Genomic DNA, 24827 nt, shown 5'->3' with positions numbered 1-24827 from the left:
TTATATATAATATATATATAATAACCTAAATAATATAGTATTCTCTAACCTTAAGAATTTAGTAGTCCGTAACTTTAAGAATTTAGTACTTTTTTAAAATTTAGTAGTCTGTGACAGGTATCAGTTGTTTATTTAGTAAATAATTTATAGCAAAAGAGTGTTTTAACACTTATTTATGGACGATGGGCATTTTTATTTATTATATTATATTTTTAATACCAAAGGCATTGTATTTATTTTTTACTTTATTTCAGTTAATTGTCTTATATTTTCACTATATTTCTTTTTATCATGTTAACCAACCTGGTTATTTAAAGTTAACCATTTCCAATATACTCCGTCAAAACTCACGATTATAAATACCAGTTTTCAAAGCCAAAGATGTCATAAAAAATGCCTCATATATTTAGAGGGACAGCATTACCAAAAGGGGGACAAATTGACCAAAAGGGGGACGAGTTGACCAAATTTTATCACGAGGGGACGAAATGACCAATTTTGGGGGACAAGTTGACTAGGAAAGAGTTGACTAGGGGACGAATTGACTTGATACCTAAGTTTCATCATTGTGCTTACTGTTGTGGAAAATTCCTGCATATTCTAGAAGCTGTGTAATATAAGTATTAAAAGTAGTCAAAACTACAAAAACTTTTTAAAAACAAGTCACTTTATTTTTAACCAACGTTTCGGCTACATCAGCCTTCTTCAGGGTTCAAAATAAACATAACAAAGGAAGTGACGTCAACGTCAAACGACGTCGATGACGACAACGTCAAAATTAAACAAAGAGTTTGGCGTAAAAATCATAAACAGGATCATAGTATGATACATAAAAACTGGTGAAAAAATGCAGTATAAGTGCAATGATTAAGGAATGGCACCAGTAAAAACTGATTATGGAATACATACAAGTAATAAAATATACATATATAACAAGTATTTCAGAAAGGCATTAATACAGAATTTTTGAATTCATTCCTTGTGGAGACACAGTGCCCAAACGGTACATCCAGGAAGTCTCTTTTAAAAGCCTTTTCCAAGGATTAGTTACTTTATCAATGGGCATAAAAGAGAAATCCTGGATAGTATGTCCTTGAGAATTAAAATGTTCAGAAACATTAGTAGTAGTTTCTGGATAATGATTGATATCAAATCTATGACTATTCATTCTTTGTGAACATTGCTGGTGCGTTTGTCCAACATACTGTTTAAAACATTTATTACATGTTATTAAGTAAATAACATCAGTTGAATTGCATGACAGATCATGTCTAACATTATAACAAGATGAATTGGTGGAACTAGAAAATGAATTATCTTCATTAATATTTAAACAGTGTGTACAGCGACGTCTATAACATTTACTTACACTACAATTTTTGTCTTTCTTACTCAGCCTAGAATGAACTAAAACATCTTGAATATTCTTGGGTCTTTTGTAAGCAACAATAGGTTTATAGTCATATAATCAAGAAGTCAAGAAGCTGTGTAAGGCAGTCTCGATATTTGGACATACAAGTTTGATTTGACAAGTTTGACAACTGCATTCCTCGGCAGTACTATTAATACCATACGATTATTGTAGTATGTTACACTGATCTGTCTGTCTAGCAATACAATAAGTAGTATAAACGCGTGGAAGAGTCTAACGGTTACTGCAGTCTGTCTGAAATTAGTAGTTGGATACCTAATGATTTGCTGCTCAACCGATGTAAAAATATAATACGCACCGCTTTGGCTGCATATATTTTTTATTAATTTGCAAATTATTAAGTTTGCTTTCGTTTAAAGGTAAAATTATTGACTTTTGTTAAATCTTTTTATCTAACCACATCTTTCGGACATAAATTCGAACAAAGTCATCCTCTAAGAATTAAGTAATTTTAGCTTTGATAAACTTGCATGGTAGGCGGGTGAAGATTTCGGACGTCATGTTTGTTGTGATTTTGTGGAGAAATTATCTGAGCTCACATTTATTCTAGTTGTAAATCTGTTTTTATAAGACATTGCAAAATGTATTAGTTTTATTCCTGGGGTTCCAGTCAACAAAGAAATCTGGCATGTGTGGATTTCTTTATAAACATATAATAAAAAAAGCTTTTCATAATGTAAATGAATTGTTAATAAGAAGCAATCCATTGTATATGATACAATCACTTACTTGAAATAAGATGAAGCATTTTCCATTATTGGAAATGTGCAAATATTAATCAAAATTGATACAGGATCATGGTTCTATGTTTAGTGTGTAATATGTAAACCAGAAGTGGAAAAATCCATCTTAAGTTCACAGCTAGTTTAAATGTGCCAGGAAAACATACAAAATAGTGTCTTATATAAAATGTATCTGAACTATTAGTAAGTATGTAACAGGCATTATCAAATTGACAATATCTTAAACAAGACTGATAATTTTTTCATATTTTTTGTTTTATGTTTGGTTCCTTGTTCTCATTGAGTTGTAAATGGGTATGATTATATAGATTAGACTACCCGGTAGTAAAATTAGCATCATTTGTAAATCAAATTTGGCATGTAGAGTGCACAACCCAGGTCATTCCGGCCCTAAAATGGTCTGAAAAAAGAAAACTCTGATTTATTATTTATAATCCAGGTCACTAAAATGTAAAAGGTAGTGTAGTGCTATATTTATTATAATTAAACAGTTAGAAGTTGCATTTATAGTAAATGTAATGCCTCAGTTTAAGAGCATTTGTAAATGCTCGCCTCCCTCCTCCCACAACTAACAAAATTGCAAAATGTAATGCTGGAGGACCTTAATTAGGGAATATATGTTAAGTTTGGAGGCCAGCTTCAAAGTTCCAAGTTTGGAGGCCGGCTTCAAAGTTCCATTTGAAATCAACCAATGACATGGCTTCAAAGTTTGAAATCAACCAATGGCAAGGCTGCATTCAAAGACTTATGTCCAACTCTGTTTTTTATTATAACCTTGTATTCAGATCTTACATGTACATTTGCTTTAGAAAGTGTTATTTCCCATCAGAAATCTGTTTTAATGAGTCTAGTTAATTATGCTGTACCATTAACTACTTTCAGAATCAGGATGGCAGAAGGCTTTGGTGGAGCAAAACCAAAAACAAGAACTGCAGAGAGGAGTAACGCCAGTGCTAAGCGGACAAGGGGAGATAATTCTAGTCAGATTTATCCAGTGGGAGACATGAATGGCCCGTCAAGAAGCCATGGTATATCCACAGAGACCTGTTTTAATAATAATACCAGTCAATTGAACGGCCTGACAAATGTAACAGAGAATATAAGTCTAACTAATAATCATTTTCAAAGACCTGACAAAGGGGCAAAACCAAAATTAACAAAATCTAAAAATGTGGAAGTAAAGGTGCCTGAAAGTGCTAGAAATGGAAATATGTCTTATGGGACATCTTCTTCATACAGTCAAGTGCATGATGATGATTTTGAGGATCATAGATTACAAGAGTTTGGAAAGCTTTCCAGAGAAAAAGAACAAGAGTATCTGTCTGCAAGGGAAAGATGGAAGAAATCTGGACTTGCATTACGAAAATACATCGCAGAAAAACTTGGATTTAAACAAGATGACCGTGCTAATAAAAATCTTGATAGTGTCAAAAGACGAGAATCTGGGATGAAGAGAAAGTCTGAGAGTGTTGACCTCACAAAGGGGAGGAATAATTTACCAAGATCAAGGTCAGAGAATTTAAAAGATGAAACTGTTACACCAAGGTCAAGGTCATTTTTGAGATATTTTGGATTTGGGAAAGAAAATAACTTGATAAAAGCTGGTCAAAGTAGCTTAAAAACTTCAAAAAGTTTTGAAATGTCGTCAAGTGACACTTGGCCTGAGAGTTCAACAGACACTTGTAAATCAACTTCTGATTGGTCAGCAGATAACACTTTAACCAATCAGAGTACAGATAGAAAAATTTGGACCAATCAGAAATGCCAGGGCACACAGACACAAATTCCCACTAGCTGTAAGTGTAATAAAGGGACAAAAACAAAAAATACACATGAAAGCAAACACAAATCAAAAACACATAAAAATTGCAAAGCACAAAGGTCGAACAAAGACTTAAAAAAGAAAGACAGTGTAAGTTCAGATCAAGTGAAGCAGAGAAAAGCAACACATGCAGATAAATGGGTTGGACTTCTTGATAATGAAATACAAACATCATCGGAAGGAGAGGAAGAATTTGAATATGTGTTAGGTAAGCTTACATATTAGGTTATCATTAAAAAACATTTGTTTGTGGTAACATGACCTACCCGTGAAAATTGCTGCGACTCATCTTTTTTCTGGCCACTCGGATGAAAAATTGTTTTCCTTCCAATATTATGATTATAGGCAAAAAAATCCCTACCTACCTAACCATACAAAAAATTTTGGGTTGTATTACTGCAAACAAACAATTTTTTAATTACTGCCAGAAGGTTCATTTCACATACTTTATGGGCCAAATTTATTATGTTAAAAATCCCTTGATCACTGTAGATTACAAAGTCAGATTTACATTTTTCTTATAAATCAATTCATAGATAAATATGTAATATAGGATCAATTTGGGTAATTTGAATAAAAAAGGTAATAGTACTATTAATGCAAGATATAAATTGCAGTTATTTCAGGGTTCCTCAGTGGCTCAGTGTTTAAAGTTTAACTTAAATTATTTAAGTTGCTGGCTTCAAATCATTTACCCCTTCATTGAATCATTCATGTGTGGAAGCCATCCAGCTGGGTTTAGGAAGGTTGGTGTAGCAACCCCAGCTGATTTTCAAGTTTTGAAAATGAAAAATAAAAATGCTGTTATGAATTTCTATTTGTTTTTGAAATACAAGGCTCTTTGGCACACTCTGTAAACTTGCCTATTCAAGGATATATTTCATGTACACTATGCAGTTGAGTTCATTTCTTAAATTTTTGATTTCAGACCCTGAATATGGTGAGATTGTAAGAAGGGCCAAAACAAGGAAGCCTCGATGTTCTGGTGGGCAGAAAAATGCAAGGAGTACTGATTCAGGTACCATGTAAAAGAATACTCTTGCATCATAGAAAAAAAAACTGTTTGAGAAAACCTTTGCATATATTTTTAAAAAATGTGATATACATGTAAATTAAATATTGACAGTGAAGGGTACTTAAAAATGAATACAATATTATGAATTCATGTATATGTTCAGTTGAGATTGCAACTTTGGGTTTGGTAGGTAGTTTTTACCACAACTTTTGACAGAGTTATGCCCCTTTTTAACTTAGAATTTTTTGGTTAAAGTTATATAAAGTTTTTACTGGCAAAGCCGTTATTCAGAGTCAAGCACTGAGAAAAGTTAAGCATGCTGTGTTACGGACAGCTATTGTTATAAAAATGGTTACTTAAAAGATTTTGTGGACGCTCTACCACGAGGCTATTTAGGCGGTTAACTCATTTGAGCCGCAACACGAGAAAACCAACATAGCGGGTTTGCGACCAGCATGGATCCAGACCAGCCTGCGCATTCGCTGAGTCTGGTCAGGATCCATGCTGTTCGCTAACAGTTTCTCTAATTCCAATAGACTTTGAAAGCGAACAGCATGGATCCTGACCAGACTGCGCGGATGCGCAGGCTGGTCTGGATCCATGCTGGTCGCAAAACCACTATGTTGGTTTTCCCATGGCATGGCTCATTTGTGCTTTAGGTGCTCCTGTAGCTTTCATTTGATTCAGTATAAAATGGATAGAAACACTTTAAATCATACTTACAGGAATGAAAATATGTCATTTCGTCCTTTTGTTCTGCATAAAATTCGCCACTTTACTTTAACGTTACAATTTATAGAAAATACTGGGTCAGAAAGAAGAAGCCAGGAAATACGTGACTCAACTTACGAAGCATTGCTGGGATTACAGCACGCTATACCATACCTGCCAGAGAATTTCAGAAACAGATTACAGGCAGCTCCTAATTCAACAGGTAAGGCAATAGTAAATTGAATTACCGTATTTATTCTAATAATCTCCTGGGCGTTTATTGGAATTATGATAAAGTCAGAAGTGGGATATAGGCGATTATTAGAATAAATACAGTACTATATGTTCTGTATAAAATAAACAGTCTTCTGAAAACTGTTGCACTATGCAAGGCCCATTTTCAGTTTCAGTTTTAAAATGAGAATTACTTTACCATAAGTACATAAGTCACACACACAACCAAAGAAAAAACAACACCAAGAAAAGTAGGGGTCATGTATCTTCTAAAAGATTTTTTTTTGTCTGGCAGGTCAGCACAATTGAATATTTTCCAAACTGACAGCAAAAGTATGGTTTGAACTCATTAGAAATAAGGTTTATTTACATTTCTATAAATGGAAAAAATCTATTTGAATATGCTACCAAAATACGATATATAGATGTGCAATGAAATAAAAACAGGAACTGGCTTACATAAAGCATGAAAATAACACTAACAGGAGAAAAATTGAAGATTTTTTATCTGAAAAGTATCTGACAAGCCTGAAGTGCTGCTTGGTTACCATTTCAATAGTTTTTATATCTATTTCAGCTGATCAAGTTCAGACAGCTCTTGCAGCCTCCAGTTCAAATTGTCCAGGGGAGGCCACTCCTAAAGATAAGAAGCAGATCACACCAAGGGAGAGAACTGGAACAGGTAGTTCAGTAAATATACAGTCAGAAGCAGCTAAAAACAGTTTATCAGACAAATTTACAAGAAACAAAAGAGAAGCAAAGGAGCAAAAGAAGTCCTTGAAAGACAAAAATGATTGGAAGAAAAGGACTTTTAAAAGTGAAAGCAAAGCCAGTGACAGGCACAATGACTCTTATGATATGTTAGATGAGTTGGAGAGAGATTTGGAGAATTCCTTAGAAGATCCTTTTAATGTGAGGTCAGATTCTAGTATAGATCTATGTTCCGGGTTGATGGATTTAGTTCGCGAGATAGACATTCCATTTATAGACGAGGATGGTGAGACAGGGTTTGAAACTGCAGATAGAGACAGAAGTGCTAGACAAAGAGAAATAAGTGGAAGATCTAATGGTGTTATACCAGATAATTGTAATGATAATAGAATAGATTCTGAAAACAGACATCACTATACTGGTCAAGTTGGGGTCGGTTCAGGTGAGAATGTAAAAAGACTGAATGAAACTAGTTTTGATACGTTAAAAAGTAGTTCTAGGCCAAGGGGAAGTAGGCCTGACCACTTTGTTAGCACAGGTATTGATACAAATATTGACGGGTCAACAGAGACTAGTTTTGAAGATGATCCAGATTACCTAGGAATGAGGACACTAAATGATAGTTTTAACAGGTTGCTAGGAGACGATGATACAGATACAAGTGTAAGTAACATTTAGCATACCTTTCAATGTTTTATGAGTTAACTGTAATTTTAAGAATCTTACTGTTGTAAATAGATGTTCAAATTTTAAAGAACTTTTCAACACTCCAGTGTTACTTTGTGCATTCAGTTGAAATGACTGCATTTGTATATTTTGGTGTAAGAGGCCTGTACAGTACTGGTTCTTCCCAAGAAATATGGCTTTGCGTGTATCGGTGCTATACAACGGGCACATTAAAGAACCAGACTGTTTATTCGCAAACAGCTAGGCTAAGTTAGACAGACAGGCCTGTATCTGAAAAAGGATTTCTCTCTCTCTGTTCTGGGGGCTATGTCTCATTCTGTCCCTCTGCTCTGTCTCGCCTCGGTAGCCTAGTGGTAGAGCTTCGAGTGTGGGAGGTTTTGGGTTCGATCCCCGGCCGCGTCATACCAAATACGTAAAGTGGTACTAGTAGCTTCCTCGCTTGGCGTTAAGCATTAAGAGGGTAGTGCTAGGACTGGTCAGCCCAGTGTCAGTATAATGTGACTGGGTTGGGTATCATGTCACGTGTCTAAAGCGTGATATTCCAGTGAGGCAGCACTATAAAGTTGGGCATTGTGCTCACTGCTACAAGTAGACGCCATCGTTTATATGACTGAAAAATTGTTGAAAAAGATGTTAAACCCGAACACACACACACTATCTCGCTCTGTGTCTGTACTAGTAGAGGATGAATTTTGCGCCCTGTGTGGCTGTGTTTGCATTTTGTAAAGCGCCTTTGAACGTGTTTATCATGAAAAGTGCGCTATACAAATCTGGTATAATAATAATACATATCTGCATTGGGATATGCAATTATCATTTAACTCGAAGTATTTTGTTTAGAATAGTAAAAGTGAAATGGTTCTTATTCGTTGCTATTGCCCTCAAATAGAAGCCGAAAATAAAGAAAGGATTTGATGTTCTTATCATTTCTACTGCGGACAGATCGAGTCTCTACAAAATGAAAATTGTGTTAAGTTTTATTTTTTGATTTTGTTTATTTTCAGACTGACAGTTCCACCATAAATAACTTTCTACAGAGAACAAGGTCAGAGGATTCTGGGTCAAGGTCAAAGTCATCTGATGATAGCATTGAGGCTGATGATGAGTTTGAATGTGAATGTGATCACTGTCAGTTGCTAAGGCAACACAACTATGGCACAGATAACCTTGACCTTTTGCCTCCAAGGTTATATACTGAAGATATGGGGTTTCCCTATGACATTGAACTTCACGCAGAAAGTTCAGCTTCCGGCCAAAATGAAACTGATTCAAACAGAGGTTTTCGGTAAGTTTTATATATTTTTTTTTTTTTTGAAAATGGATTAGTATTTAGAGAGGAAACTAATGAAATAATTATTATTACCAGATTTTTATAACGCTCTTTTCATCTGTAAAATAAACATTCAAAAGCGCCGAAATAAACGTTCAAAAGCAGTTTTAAGTAATCTTTGAATATTGATTAAGAAATGGATAAGTACATGTATTGTAATGAAATTCCATGAAGTACCATTTTAGAAAAAAAAACTGATGAAATGCAGGTCTTAAAGCTACGGTATTTGTTTATTGGTAAAGTTTTAGCAAAATAATTACCTATTAGCAAATTAAAATTAAAAAAACTGTCTGAACCTTTTCTCATATATGCAGTTTTAATGTATCAAAATAGAATAATATGTCTTCGTTTACAGTCCAAGTCAACTTATATTGTGAATATATAAGAACTAAATGCACAGTAGGTGGCAGTATTTGGAAGTAGGCAGGCTTCAGGGAGCTTCTTTATTCTTTGTTCACTGGCCTGCTAACCTAATTTTCCATGTTTCTGTATTTTTTCTTTTCTGTAATATAACTCTCTTGAGTTGAGAAATGTAATACATAAACCAGTATTTTAACTTTAAATTGTTTTACACATTTTCAGGTCGGCCATGTTTTTAGACGACTATGATTTTATGCTAGACAGATCAAGCAATGAACTAGACTGGTTGATAATTGACAGCAGACCATTGTCATTGATGCTAGAGGTATGTTTAAGCCTTACAGTGAAAATTTTTAACCTTTAGCATGCTAGATAAATTGTCGTCTGCTGGAAATGTTGTCTGCTAAAATTGTAAAGTTCATTCAATTTGCTCCAAAATTGGAAGAAATATTGTCAGAGTAACAAACAGCTTGGAACCTGATCAGATCGGCGTCTGATCTGGTTCAAAGCTGTTTGCAAAGGCTGTTAAATTCGCCTGCAGCAGGCTAAGGGTTAAACACTCCATGTTCAATTGGTCACTCCTTAAAGGCACTGACCTCCAGAATTGGCTCAAAAAAATCTTTCTTTTAAATTGAAGTTTGATCATTTGAACATTAGAATATGAATTTTTGTTTCTAAAGTATTTTAAAAATATCAGATCAAGAAAAAAGGATGACCGCGTCAGGAATCGAACCCCGGAACGCCACGGCAATAAAAACATTTTCCCGTCATCATAACCAATAGCGCTATAGCTGAAGTAGTGAATAATGACTTCAAAATATAGATATTTATAATCGAGACAGTTTACCTGGAGTAAAAGCGTGACAAACGCTTTTCGATTTTCATCGTAAAAAGTAGTAAAAACAGCAAATTCTCATGTGTTTCCTTAACATAAAGTTTGTTAGTGTTATAATTTTAAAGCCTTCTTAAGAAATTTAGCATTTATTTCAAAATATCTAAAAAAAAATTTTTTTTGCTGTCGAATGATCTGGAGGCCAGTCACTTGACAAAGCATGCGTATTGTTGTAGCATTATTTGGGTTTGTTACTCAGATTCTTTCGAAAACCTTATGCAACATAGTTGAGCAATATAGGGTCAACCAGGTCCTATTGTTTGGTTACTTGACTGTTGTATTAAAGATAAAGTCTCTTCCAAAATGACATTTAACTTAGTGAAACCTTTTTTATTTTCACCAGGATGTTATACAACAGATGTTAGCAGTACAACCGGAGCTTCTGAGTGAACAGGCTGCTCCTCCAGCACCTCAGATAGTTATAGATAATCTACCCACAATCCCTCTCACATCATCTCATATAGGTAAGATAATCTACCCACAATCCCTCTCACATCATCTCATATAGGTAAGATAATCTACCCACAATCCCTCTCACATCATCTAATATAGGTAAGATAATCTACCCCAATCCCTCACATCATCTCATATAGGTAAGGTAATCTACACACAATCCCTCTCACATCACCTCATATAGGTAAGATAATCTACCCCAATCCCTCACATCATCTCATATAGGTAAGGTAATCTACCCACGATCCCTCTCGCATCATCTCATATAGGTAAGATGATCTACCCACAATCCCTCTCACATCACCTCATATAGGTAAGATAATCTACCCACAATCCCTCTCGCATCATCTCATATAGGTAAGGTAATCTACCCACGATCCTTCTCGCATCATCTCATATAGGTAAGATAATCTACCCACAATCCCTCTCGCATCATCTCATATAGGTAAGATAATCTACCCACAATCCCTCTCGCATCATCTCATATAGGTAAGATAATCTACCCACGATCCCTCTCGCATCATCTCATACGATGTAACTCATTGCAGACTTGGAGCGGTTTTCTGCGCATGCCCGAAAGTGATTATCAATTGTAGCGCACGGCAAAAATATGCATATTTTTGCATGTCCGCATGCATTTAGTGTACAATATGCATGAAATACTGACTAAAGGTTAGGGTTAGTATCACCATGGTTACAAAATATATACATTTAAGATATTTTCGTTCAAATTTAGTTTATCCGGTATGTACCGGAGTCTGTAATTTATACCGGCGCTCCAAGTCTGCATTGAGTCACAGTCCATCTCATATAGGTAAGATAATCTACCCACAATCCCTCTCGCATCATCTCATATAGGTAAGATAATCTACCCACAATCTCTCTCGCATCATCTCATCTAGGTAAGATAATCTACCCACAATTCCTCTCACATCACCTCAGATAGTTATAGATAATCTACCCACAATCCCTCTCACATCATCTCATATAGGTAAGATAATCTACCCACAATCCCTCTCACATCATCTCATATAGGTAAGATAATCTACCCACAATCCCTCTCACATCATCTCATATAGGTAAGATAATCTACCCACAATCCCTCTCACATCATCTCATATAGGTAAGATAATCTACCCACAATCCCTCTCACATCATCTCATATAGGTAAGATAATCTGCCCACAATCCCTCTCACATCACCTCAGATAGTTATAGATAATCTACCCACAATCCCTCTCACATCATCTCATATAGGTAAGATAATCTACCCACAATCCCTCTCACATCATCTCATATAGGTAAGATAATCTACCCACAATTCCTCTCACATCATCTCATATAGGTAAGATAATCTACCCACAGTCCCTCTCACATCACCTCAGATAGTTATAGATAATCTACCCACAATCCCTCACATCATCTCATATAGGTAAGATAATCTACCCACAATCCCCCTCACATCATCTCATATAGGTAAGATAATCTACCCACAATCCCTCTCACATCATCTAACATAGGTAATTGCTCAGTACGTTAATGGGATATAATCTGGAGAGGTGTTGCACCTTTCATTACCTCTCTTGAACAGACTCAATCAAACTGAGTCTTCTGATATTAATTTTTGTTCAGTTGTATTATGTACTTCCAAAGGATTTTCTTATAGTGTTTGTTTAGCACTTGCTTCAAGTGCAGGAGGCCGTGGGTTAGATTCCTGGCCGCATCATACCAGACGTAAAAAATGGTAAAGTAGCTCTCTCGCTTGGTGCTCAGCATTAAGAAGATAGTGCTGGGACTGGCCAGCCCGGTGTTGGTATAATGTGACTGGATGGGGTATCATGTCACATGTCTACTGTGTGATTTTCCAGTGAGGCAGCACTATAAAGCTGGGCATTGTGATGTAAATGAGATGTGGAACCAAAATTTGTAGTCCTGTTTGGTGCCATATAACCTATACTGTGTTGGTACACCGTAAAACCCAAATAAATAAATAAGTGCTCACTGCTACAAGTAGACACTGTCGTTTATATGACTGAAAAATTGTTGAAAAAGATGTTAAACCCAGACACACAATACCCATCTTACCCAATCTATTTTAGCACAACACCCATCATGTCCAGTGTGTTCATTTCAGTGCAACATCCATCATGTCAATTAGGTTTATTTCAGTACAACACCAATTAATGTACAATGTGTTCATTTCATTCATTTCAGTGCAACATCCATCTTGTCCAATATGTTTATGTCTATGTGAAATAGAAGAGTTGATGACATTGTTGCCATGCCAACACATATTCCACCCAATTTGTATACAAGCCTGGCTGGTGAAGGTAGGTTTATCAGTCTATAGTTATCAGTTTATAACGATTGTTAAAATGGCATAATAGTATGCTGACTTAGTTGTACCCTTGAACAGTGTTTCATTATACTGACATATTAGATACCTTGAAGAGGGTTAGTTTATTATGACCTTAGTCACCTGATAGTACCCATGAATAATGATACTATATGCTGATTTATTGTCGAGCCCGCTTGTGGTGAGCTCTATATAGTTGCCACTTTTGGTGGTTCGGTGTATATGCGTGCGTCCGTCTGTGTGAGCCTGCATGCTTCCGTCCGTTTTTGTCCATACCATACACTTCGACATGCATGGACCAATCTTGTTTATATTTGGCATGACTGTTTACCTCTATCAGAAGGTGTGTCATTCGCAAACCGCATGTTCCTGTTTCAAAGGTCAAGGTCACAGTTGGAGGTCAAAGGTCAAATTGAAGTTTGTCCGGAGCATTTCTTCTTCATGTGTGGTGGGATTGCAATGTAACTTATCACGAATATTCACCATTATGAGATGGAGTTCATGCGCAAGAACCAGGTCCAAGGTCAAGGTCACACTTGACAGTTGGCGGGTTCGACATTCTGCCTTTGGGCATACTTGTTAGTACATTTGAAAGCTGGTAGTTCATATTGAGATAATAATACCCATGAATTACTTCTTTCTTAATTCTTATCTCTGTTTATTACACATAAATCTGAATAACTAAGGGCAAAAACTATGTTGGTCAGGGCAAAATCTGTATTTTGTAGGAATTGTTCTTAGAGCAACAGCTATATTGCTTAGGGCAAGAGCCTGTATTGCCATAGACAGAAATCTGTGTTTCTGTTGGCAACAGACTAATTGCTTAAGGCAACAGCTTAACAGCCTCTGGATTGGTCGGTCAAAGGTTCGAGCTCAACGGTGAGCATTTGTCTGGGGGGTGTTTTAATGGGACTCGTTCAAAAAAGGCCAGTTTGTGAGCCCGCAAGCTAGTTAAATAAACGCTTACTGTCTTCTATCCTCCTTGCATAGTGGTAAGAGTTAGGAGGTAAATGTTAAGCATAAGCCAGATTGGCTGGTCTTTTCAATAGGGATAACACTGTGATAAAATACAAAACCAATGTTTAATATTTTTAGGTATTTGTTGAAACATAATTTCAATATTTTGAGTCAGTTGACCACGTTTTCTTTTGTTTTTGTTTCTTATAAAAATGTTATTATTTCTTTATCTATTTCAGTCAGGAACATGTCCAGTTTGTAGAGCAAAAATATCCAGGTGATAACTGCTTCTGTTATGGAACAAACCATCTCTGTCCTGAGACCAAAATAACAGGTCATGCTGGTACTACCTGATGGGTCAAATAGATATCTCCTGCTCTATTTTTGGACCATAATTACTGTTCATTTTGGTAGTATTTTTAGATCAAAATTACAGTTAATGTCAGTACTACTGTGTGGCCATAAATATCTCAGCTTATTTTGGTACACTTTGTGACCAAATACATCTATTTGGCACTTCTTTCAGACAAGAATTACAGAACTGGTGATAGATAAGTACAACGTACTATTTTGTGACCAAATATTTGGCACTTCTTTCAGACAAGAATTACAGAACTGGTGATAGATAAGTTCAACGTACTATTTTGTGGCCAAATACATCAATTTGGCACTTCTTTCAGACAAGAATTACAGAACTGGTGATAGATAAGTACAACGTTCTATTTTGTGACCAAATACATCTATTTGGCACTTCTTTCAGACAAGAATTACAGAACTGGTGATAGATAAGTACAACGTACTGTTTTGGGACCAAATACATCTATTTGGCACTTCTTTCAGACAAGAATTACAGAACTGGTGATCGATAAGTACAACGTTCTAATTTGTGACCAAATACATCTATTTGGCACTTCTTTCAGACAAGAATTACAGAACTGGTGATCGATAAGTACAACGTTCTATTTTGTGACCAAATACATCTATTTGGCACTTCTTTCAGACAAGAATTACAGAACTGGTGATAGATAAGTACAACGTTCTATTTTGTGACCAAATACCTCTATTTGGCACTTCTTTCAGACAAGAATTACAGAACTGGTGATAGATAAGTACAACGTACTATTTTGTGGTCAAATACTTCTCTGTAGCACTTTGTTTAGACAAAAATTACAGCTGTGTGTAGTGCTGCTATGTGACCAAATGTGCAGCAAGTTGCTATTACTCTGGAACCTAGTCTGTCACGATGCGTGACATACTTTATGTCATAAATTTGTTCCATATATTTCTAGTCTATGTCAAAGTGAGCTTCTGTGCATGATGTGTAACATCTCTATTGTACACAGTATATAATTGAGCCGTGCCATGAGAAAACCAACATAGTGGCTTTGCGACCAGCATGGATCCAGACCAGCCTGCGCATCTGCTCTTTGCTAATGGTTTCTGTAATTGTAATAGGATTTGAAAGTGAACAGCATGGATCCTGACCAGACTGCACTGATGCGGATGCGCAGGATGGTCTGGATCCATATTGGTCGCAAAGCCACTGTATTAGTTTTCTCATGGTGCGGCTCATATGCAGCTGGTGAAAGAATACTTACACGTTGAAAGTTGTACAAAACTAATCAGTTTGGAAAAAGTTTTAGACCAGTTTACAAGTACTCTACGACAGGGTCTGATGTGACATTGCGATTATATTATGTCTGTAATCAGTGAGAAAATCTGTTATACATTGCAGGCCAGTGTTTAACTACCATATCCCTTTAAGCATTGTACCTTTGCTGTAATACTTTGCAGGCCAGTGTTTAACTACCATATTCCTTAAGCATTGTACCTTTGCCATAAAACATTGCAGGCCAGTGTTAAACTACTGTATTCCTTAAACATTGTACCTTTGCTGTAATACATTGCAGGCCAGTGTTAAAGTACCGTATTACTTTAACATAGTCATTGTACCTTTGCCGTAATACACTGCAGGCCAGTCTTTAACTATTGTACTGTGTATCATAACTTCATAAAGTCATGACTATTATAATATTCTAGTGCTTTATCTGTTTGTTTTTATGCCCCCGGCATCTACTGATGGGGAGACATATAGTGATTGTCCTGTCCGTCCGTCCGTACGAGGTTAACCAAAGTGGACACGTTCCGTCTATCATCAATACCCCTAACTAGAATGACTTGATACTAATGCAGATGTATCCTGTGACCATTCCTCATCTTCAGACATCACCTGACCTCAATTTGACCTTGACCTTGAACTTGACCTCGTTTTGGACTTAGGCTGCTTTGTATCAACAAGGATGCCATTGGGGGCATCAAGCGTTTATTGAATGCAGCTCCTTGTTTGTTTGTTAATATTTCAACAACAATTTAAGGCCATATGGCGTCTTATCAGTTTTAGTGATTAAGGAAGACCCCAAGTGCCCCTTAGAGCCTTATTACATCACAGGCTTGCACCTTGGTAGAAATACTGACTTTCCACAGCACAACTTGACAGCTTTCTCACATGAAAGAATTCTTTTCCACAAGCAAGGTTTGGAAATGACACCATTAAAGGGCAGATGATTCAAAATCAGTGACCTGTCCAACTCATCAACTGAAGATCCTGTATTCAGCTGCTATGTTGTAAGTTTATTAACTGGAAAAAAAATATGAAAAGGTAATTGGTTCACTAAAGTGCCTGACTGTGCACACAGCATTGCCTTAGGGTTTCTGTATATAAAGCTGGAAAGTTGGCCTTCTGACCTTAAATGTAGGTGTAACATAAAGTGGAATTATGTGTATTTTCCTAGTGAAAAATCCATCTGAAATAGATGTGTGTGTAAGCTTCTTATTTTGACTGGAGAAGCCTTTTTTAAGAATAGTCCAACTGCACACAGGAGTTGCCTACCTTTAACTTCACAAATCTCTTCCTGTAGGTGAGAATATTGAAGAAAGGAACTACTATTTCATAAGTTGGATTTATTTATTTCTTAAGCATCAAATACAAATACTTGTGCATTAATTTAACACATTTGAGTGCACAACCGAAAATTGCTTGTATAGAACATTCACCAAAAACCCACTGTGTGCAGTAAGATGCGCATAATGCCACTTTAAAACAAAACCATACCTTGTTGAGCAAAGCTTAAAAGTAATTGGTTATGTAGGATCAGAGTTAAGGCATTAAGTCATTGGAGACTTCCATCAAATAATTCTTCTCATTGCACAAAAGGTCACCAAGTTAGACATCAACCTTCAATTTACCACATACGCCTTTTCCAAAAGTACATAATCTGGCCCCATGTTCACAAAACATTTTCAGTCCCGGCTGAGGTTGATAATGAAACTTAATTTGCTATTTATATCTAAATATCATGTTTAATACAAATTTTATTTTTAAACTAAATTTTAAGTTGATAAAGAAATAATATATCTCATCGGTGATTTGTCACTGAATAAATCACTGTTTGGAGTTCAGATGCGAAGGAATTATATCACGAGGGCACAGCCCGAGTGTTATAATGCTACGCATCTGAACGACAAACAGTGATTTATTCAAAAGCAAATCACTAAATGAGATATTATATTTCGATTCTAACACGTTATCAAGGATTTTAAAGTACACCCTTGTCGGCATGCATTAAATTCACTGTTTCAAGCCTTCTTTGTTTAATAGGAAAATGAATCGGACCGTGTTAGAATAACTGTTTTCAAGTGGCTGTTCAGTATTGATGGTAAGTCTCAGTTGGAATTTAACCTTGAAGTTTTGATGAAAATTTATATTAAAATTTCAGATTTAAACTCAGCTGATACAGAAAAAATGTTTAATGAACAAGGGCCTGGATGAATGATCAAGGGTCATTTTGTTGTTGTATTATTACTATTGTCTGTGATAAAACTTGTTAATTATTACTTAATCACATTAATTAATGATTAATTAGTTAATGATTATTCCATGTGCTTGTATTCTAGTGCTTTTTAGTTATTACTGTACTGAAAGTGGTTTTACAGTGCAGACATTTTTGTGAGGAATTTTTTTTATGGGTTATCATACCATGAAATCATTAATGTCTGTGGAGGACTTAATTTCTATGGTTGAGTCATTTGCAGATATCAGTATCAATCCCGAAAACAAGTAACATTCCCATTTATTCCCACTGCAGAGACTCACATGATCAAAGTAATCTCTAAACCAAAGTTATATTTGAAAGAACGTGAATAAATTTCCTACCATGTTTAGGTATGAAATTTAGACGTAAACTAACATACATGTAATGAAAATTGTTAAATTATTATGTATTTGACAATAATGATAGATATCCTGTAATTACAATCACTAAGGAAAGTAAGAATGTTTTAAATAATGAGAAGGTGCGTGTGCTTGAAATCTATGTAGTTTTAGGATACATCTATGTTGCTATTACAGTGATAAGCTTTATTTTAGATTTACAGCAAAAGTTGTTTCTTTATCATCCCATATTATTCATAGATTTATTTTGGTTTAGAGATTATTTTGGTATTTGTGATTCCCCACAGTGAGATCCTCAAATTCTTATCCCCTGAAAAAGTCATTTTGACCAAAATACCTGAAATTTTGTGACAAATTTGTGCTTACAAAATTAACTGATTTTATGGTATTTGTTTTAAGAATTATGCACATGTTCTTCAGTTGATATTTTATGTGATTGTAGCAGCATTACCTTCTTTTAAACAGAATCTGTGCATATTGCTTGACATGTTGCTGATAATTTGTTATTAACCCTTACCCTGCTAAATTTCTATAATAAACTTGTCCATTTTTCAATTTGGACAGTACCATTAACTGTTAAAAGGGGTGCATACCAAATAGGTACTGACTGAATGGTGAACAGTGCAGGTGATGAACAGACTGTACAGATATGCAGGCTGATCAAGATCTGCACTCGTCACAAAAGCAGAATCAATCATGCTAAACAAATCGCCCCAGTACAGGTTTTCTAATGCTGAAAAACTGGTTTCAGCAGCATTTCAAGAAGCTTTCTGTTCAAGTTTTTGTACAAGTTTGTTTATAGTATTTATACATGCAGTTTTTGTTGTTAAAACCATTGTTGTTACTATTACAAGTTTTAGAACCATTCAAAATTTATCATGAAGAAACAAAGGTATTGATACTGTATTTGTGATGGTGTTTAATTGTTATGTTAGTATTTTGTTTGAATGTTTAAAGTTAAGACAAGAACTGTGTCAGCCCGCCAGCTTAGCTCAGTAGGTAGAGAGTCGGTCTACCGATGCCTCGGATGGGGCGTGTGTTCTCTGCGACTATTTGATAAACAACATTGTGTCTGAAATCATTAGTCCTCCACCTCTGGTTCATGTGGGGAAGTTGGCAGTTACTTGCCGAGAACAGGTTTGTACTGGTACAGAATCCAGGAACACTGGTTAGGTTAACTGCCCGCCGTTACATAACTGAAATACTGTTGAAAAACGGCGTTAAACCCAAAACAAAAGATCTATGAGGATGCAGTTAACTAATATAAACAAAGGCCAGTTATATTATAAGTTTAGTAAAGAAGCTTCTTGATATGGAAGTCTTAGTATACTGCACTAAATTATATGAGTTGTGTATTTCTTAGCTTATCTTTAGTCTGCTAAAGTTATAAAATGAGCCGTGCCATGAGAAAACCAACATAGTGGGTTTGTAACCAGCACGGGTCACGACAACAACAAAAAGAGAAACTGTTGCTAAAAGATAATCTAAATTTGAAAAGAAAATTCTTTTTTTTCCTTTAATATTTACCAGACTTTTCAAGTTTGCATTTATTTTAGTATACCTAGTGGAAGTGGGATGCCATACAATATGACATCCATTTTTGTAAACTTTTTATGTTATTGATGTATTCATCTACAGTTATGCTAACATTGTTATACCAGGGTGTATGAAAAATGTTTTTTTTTATAAAGTTTCATAGGGAGGAACTGTTTGTACACCATTTACTGTATTATGTTGCCTTATTATGAATAAAGCTAAGTGTTCATTATTACACTCGTCGTCTTTCATGTTTTATATCATCTTTTTTACGGGGAAAAGTCAATATTATATTTCCAGTTTGAAGTGCAGTACAATATTATAAATGAGCCGCGCCACATGAAAACCAACATAGTGCACTTGCGATTAGCATCCGCGCAGTCTGGCCAGGATCCATGCTGTTTGCTTTCAAAGCCTATTGCAATTAGAGAAACTGTTAGCAAACAGTATGGATCCTGACCAGACTGCATTGATGCCCAGGCTGGTCTGGGTCCATGCTGGTCGTAAACGCACTATGTTGGCTTTCTCATGGCGCAGCTCATATGTCCTCTACAATCATGGCTGCATGTAGTAAATAGAAGATAAAATCTTTCTGGCAGAAACATGTTATATTTTTGAATTAAGGAAGTTTCCTGAAGTTTGAAAGAATGAAAACCAATATTTTTTTTAGAGTTTATTGTTTTATTCAAATCCAAAAACTTACATAATACATTCAACAGAAACAAGAATATTGTGGATACAGTTTTGGAAAGAAATCTCAGTTGAGAGAATTATTCGTAAGAATACAAAATATAAAGTTACATATTTCAAATAGGTAATTATCAATTCCATGCACTTAATGACATCTGTGATGCTTAATGACATATAAATTACATTCTCAATGTGACATGATATTCTTTGTATGACATTACAATCCAAATTACATTCTTAATGTGACGTGACATTACATTCTAAATTACATGTGCATTGTTACTAACCTTTCCTTAATTTGACATGACATTCTTAATCAATTGTTAAATTCTATTTGGAGTGGAATGCAACATTAATAATTTCACGTCTCATTAAGTATTTCATGTCACAGGAAGAATTTCATGTCACAGTAAGAATTTCATGTCACAGGAAGTATTTCATGTCATGTCACAGGAAGAATTTCATGTCACAGTAAGAATTTCATGTCACAGGAAGAATTTCATGTCACAGTAAGAATTTAATGTCACAGGAAGAATTTCATGTCACAGGAAGTATTTCATGTCACAGGAAGAATTTCATGTCACAGGAAGAAGTTCATGTCACAGTAAGAATGTTACTAAAAAGACTGAAAGTAAATAAGAATGTTATTTAAAAAGAATTTAAGAATGTAAATTAGAATGTTATGTCACATTAAGAATGTCATGTCACATAAAGGATGTCATGTCACATTAAAGATGTATTTTAGACTGTAAATTGGAAATTTAAGCATTATATAATTATTTCATTTAGAAAGTGAATTAATGGCAGAAATGACAATGTCATTAAGCTATGTGCATGTATGGCAGATATCCCCTTCCAGGCAGGTGAACGTGATTTGTAGTACATTCTGTATTCATGTTACAACATGCAGTTTAGTCACATGGAAGTCAAAAATTTTCATATAAGTGAATAAAGATGAAAAATACCACCAAACACAAATATTATTACAATTTTAATATACTGACGTTTCGCCAAAAGGCTTCATCAATGTAAGACATAAATAGGGGAATAGGGGAACTGACATAATGTAAGTTTGTAGAATAGCGCCAATGTGCTAAACAATGTTACATACATAAGCGGCAAAATGCATTTTAAAGAAACACAGCAAAAGGTATATTTGTAATATCAGGCTATCGGATCAGCAAGATACGAAAAGTTCCTATAAAACATAATATAAAACTGACAAATAGAAATTAACGATATCATTGTTATTATTACAAACTTTTTTTTTTCATATAACTTATATGTGAATAAAATTTTCAATAACCACTTGTGTAGAAATATACAGTTTAGCAATTTTCATACAGTGGAGTAAGAAACTAGGATATTAGTTTATACATAAGTTATTTTAGGTCGATTGTGAACTTACAACTTATATTAATCACTCTTGACACCTCCGTCATTCCTGATAAAATCTATCGCCATGAGGGTATAAGAGAAGAGGCCAGTTTCCCTTTTTTTATGCTGAGTGCCAAGCAAGGCAGCTACTGGTCCCATTTTTCACGTCTTTGGTGTGACGCGGCCGGGGGTCGAACCCATGACTTCCTGCACTCGAAACGGACACTGCCACTAGGCACTCGAGAAAGTTAAACTAGGATATTTGTATATGCAGACTCAATATTTTTAGGTGGACCGTTCATATTAGCCAGATGAAATTCAGAAGCTGTCATCTAGGTGCATGGTATTTGAAATTTGCAATATGATATGGCAATTTATATTGTAGTGGATAATATCCTCCTCAAATATCAAATAATTGAAAAACTACTTGAGTTGGCAAATTGGCTGAGAGAGCTTAAATGCTTTCCTACAGAGGTGAAGGTCCCGGGTTCATTTCCTGGCTACTCCCACTGTAACATGTCTATGGGCAAGGCACATGTAACTATGTTTTCTTATATGTAGCCTTAGATTATGACTGGTAGTAAATGCACGGGTCACATACATCACATTTAAAGATCTTCTCCCCTTTATGTTTTTTTTGCATATTCGTTTTGAGGTAACTGCTTGAATTACTTGTATAAGGGCAACGTGGCGTTTATGTTCATCTCCGCTATGTAGTTTCATATGCCTGATCATAGAATCTCTTGATTACACGTACAATCACAAAACATTGCATTTGAAGTGTTTCTCCCCATGTATGTATTCTCATATGTCTCTTCAGATTACTGCTATAGTGGCATGCATAATCACAAACATCACATCTCTTCTGTATGTATTTTGATATATGCTCTTGAGTTGCAGGAATAATCACAATTAATATTACATTTATAGCAGTTCTGTTCAGTATGTATTGTCATATGTGCCTTCAGACGACTTTTATAATTACACACATATTTACAAACATCACAGCTGAAGTGTTTCTCTCCTACATGTGTTCCAATGTGTGATGTCAAACTACTTTCCGACCTAAATGCAGAACCGCAGTATCGCAATTATAGCTTTTATCTCCTGTATGTATTCCCATATGTATTTTAGGTCATAACTTGTGTAAAATGCATGATCACAAACATCACATTTAAAGCATCGCAATCCTGTGTGTTTTAGCATGCCTCTTCAGATTTGTGGAGTGGTTACATGCATAATCACACATTTTACATTTATATAAATATTCTTCTGTATGTATTCTCATATGGATCTCCAGGTTAATACTTTGGATAGCTGCATAATCACATATCTTGCATTTGAAAAGTTTCTCTCCTATATGACGTTTCATGTGTATCTTCAGAGGCCACTTTGCATAACTTTTATAATCACAAAGGTCACATTTAAATTTCGTCTCTCCTGTATGTTTTCTCATGTGTTTATATAGATTACTTTTTAGGTTACATGCAAAATCACAAACATTGCAGATAAAGCATTTCTCTCCTGTATGTATTGTCATGTGGTTCTTCAGGTTTTCTCTTCGGTTAGCTGCATAATTGCAAAGGTTACATTTAAAGGGCTTCTCTCCTGTATGTATTATCATGTGTCTCTTTAGATAAACTCTGATTACCTGCATATTTGCAAAGATTACACTTAAAGGGTTTTTCTCCTGTATGTATTGTCATGTGACTCTTCAAATTAGCTTTCCGACTACCTGCATAATTGCAAAGATTACACTTAAAGGGTTTTTCTCCTGTATGTATTGTCATGTGACTCTTCAAATTAGCTTTCCGACTACCTACATAATTGCAAAGATTACACTTAAATGGTTTTTCTCCTGTATGTATTGTCATGTGACTCTTCAGAGTACTACTTGATTTAGATGAAAAATCACAAGCATAACATTTAAAGCTTTTCTCGATTTCATGCATTTTTATATTTTCAGTAGTTTCTGCTTGAATATCATGCATAGATTCAAACATGTCTCTCCTATATGTATTGCCAAATGTTTTCTGCATTAAGATGCCTTACACACTTTTAAAGTAGTTGTCTCCCTTTGTTCAGTGATTCATAGCAAAACTGTTAAGTACTAGCATTATATAAGGAATTTGAATCCTGTGAAACAACTCTCTCATGTAGAGTATAGTATAAAATTGTTCTGACATTTTTATGTATGCCTATATTACTTAACTTTGCCCTTCACCCCGCTAATGTTGCTGAGTTCATACAAAAGTTGGAATCCACAAAACGTCTGCACAGATCTGCAAAAGATTGAACGATACAGATTATTACACATATATAACATAATACCAAATTTTTCTCGCGCCCTTTTCATAGTGCAAATTCATCCTCCAAGGGTACAGACACAACCAAATATGGCTAGAGGGACAGAGAGAAAGTCCCATGATACATAGAGATGAATCTAGACTCCCAATCATGTTCACAACAACTATGATCGTCGCATTGTTGTATATATCTTATTGAGCCCCATGTAGTTCTGGGACGATCTGTGTATGAAAAGAATTGGAACCACTGCCTTACCCTTGCATGATCGTAAGAGGCGACTAATAGGGTCTTAACACTTGGTTTTGTAGTATTAACTCTGATTCCAGCAGGTATGCAAATTTTGATTCCATACGTCATGTTTTTATTTCGATGTAAATGAGATGCGGAACCAAAATTTGTAGTCCTGTTTGGCGCCATATAACCTATACTGTGTTGGTGCGCCGTAAAACCCAAATAAAAAAAAATAAAAAAATATATCTTATTGAATAACACTTAAATAAAAGGTGACTGTAGCATTTGATCTGATGAAGTTATTCAGAATTCTCCATATCAGCTTTAAAGGATGAATCTCGTTACCAGTAAATAGCCTTTTCCGGTTTTACGGTGAGGGGGTATCGGCCATTACGCTATAAGCGCTTGTGCTATAAGCGCTAGTGTTAAGTATTATCATTTTTTAAAGGTTTAAACGGGAAAAATGTACAAAAAATATTGCAGATTATCGTAAAAACATTGTTTTAATTAAGATGCCCAAAGTTTACTTTATGTTTGATATGTTGAAATATTATCTTTTATTCTACACCTTGCTCCCGTAGCTCGATAGCGGTGGTGTGAAATTATCATAGTCGCATTTTTCAAAAATAAATTCGTACAAAGATTTTGTTGTCGAGGTCGTAAAATAGTATTTTCATTGCGAGAAAGTAAGAATTTTCCTTAATGCTTATCTTCTGGCAAAACAATTGCTAGTATTGTACACTGTCGCCATTG

At 35.3% G+C, this 24827-nt stretch overlaps 1 protein-coding gene across 1 annotated transcript; it reads left to right on the top strand.

Annotated features, from left to right (window-relative positions):
- Window positions 1-1711: 1711 nt before the first annotated feature.
- Window positions 1712-14222, top strand: LOC123542156 (uncharacterized). Its single transcript, XM_053530910.1, has 10 exons — window positions 1712-1791; window positions 3058-4205; window positions 4926-5015; window positions 5812-5946; window positions 6535-7331; window positions 8360-8640; window positions 9268-9370; window positions 10281-10401; window positions 12604-12719; window positions 13942-14222. Exons 2-10 carry the CDS (start codon window positions 3065-3067, stop codon window positions 13981-13983), a joined length of 2826 nt encoding a protein of 941 aa, XP_053386885.1. The 5' UTR covers window positions 1712-1791; window positions 3058-3064; the 3' UTR covers window positions 13984-14222.
- Window positions 14223-24827: the final 10605 nt, after the last annotated feature.

Source organism: Mercenaria mercenaria, chromosome 19 (genome assembly GCF_021730395.1).
Source record: "Mercenaria mercenaria strain notata chromosome 19, MADL_Memer_1, whole genome shotgun sequence".
Lineage (NCBI taxonomy): Eukaryota > Metazoa > Mollusca > Bivalvia > Venerida > Veneridae > Mercenaria > Mercenaria mercenaria.
The sequence above is the reverse complement of the archived record's forward strand: the minus strand, read 5'-3'. Positions and strand labels throughout refer to the sequence as shown.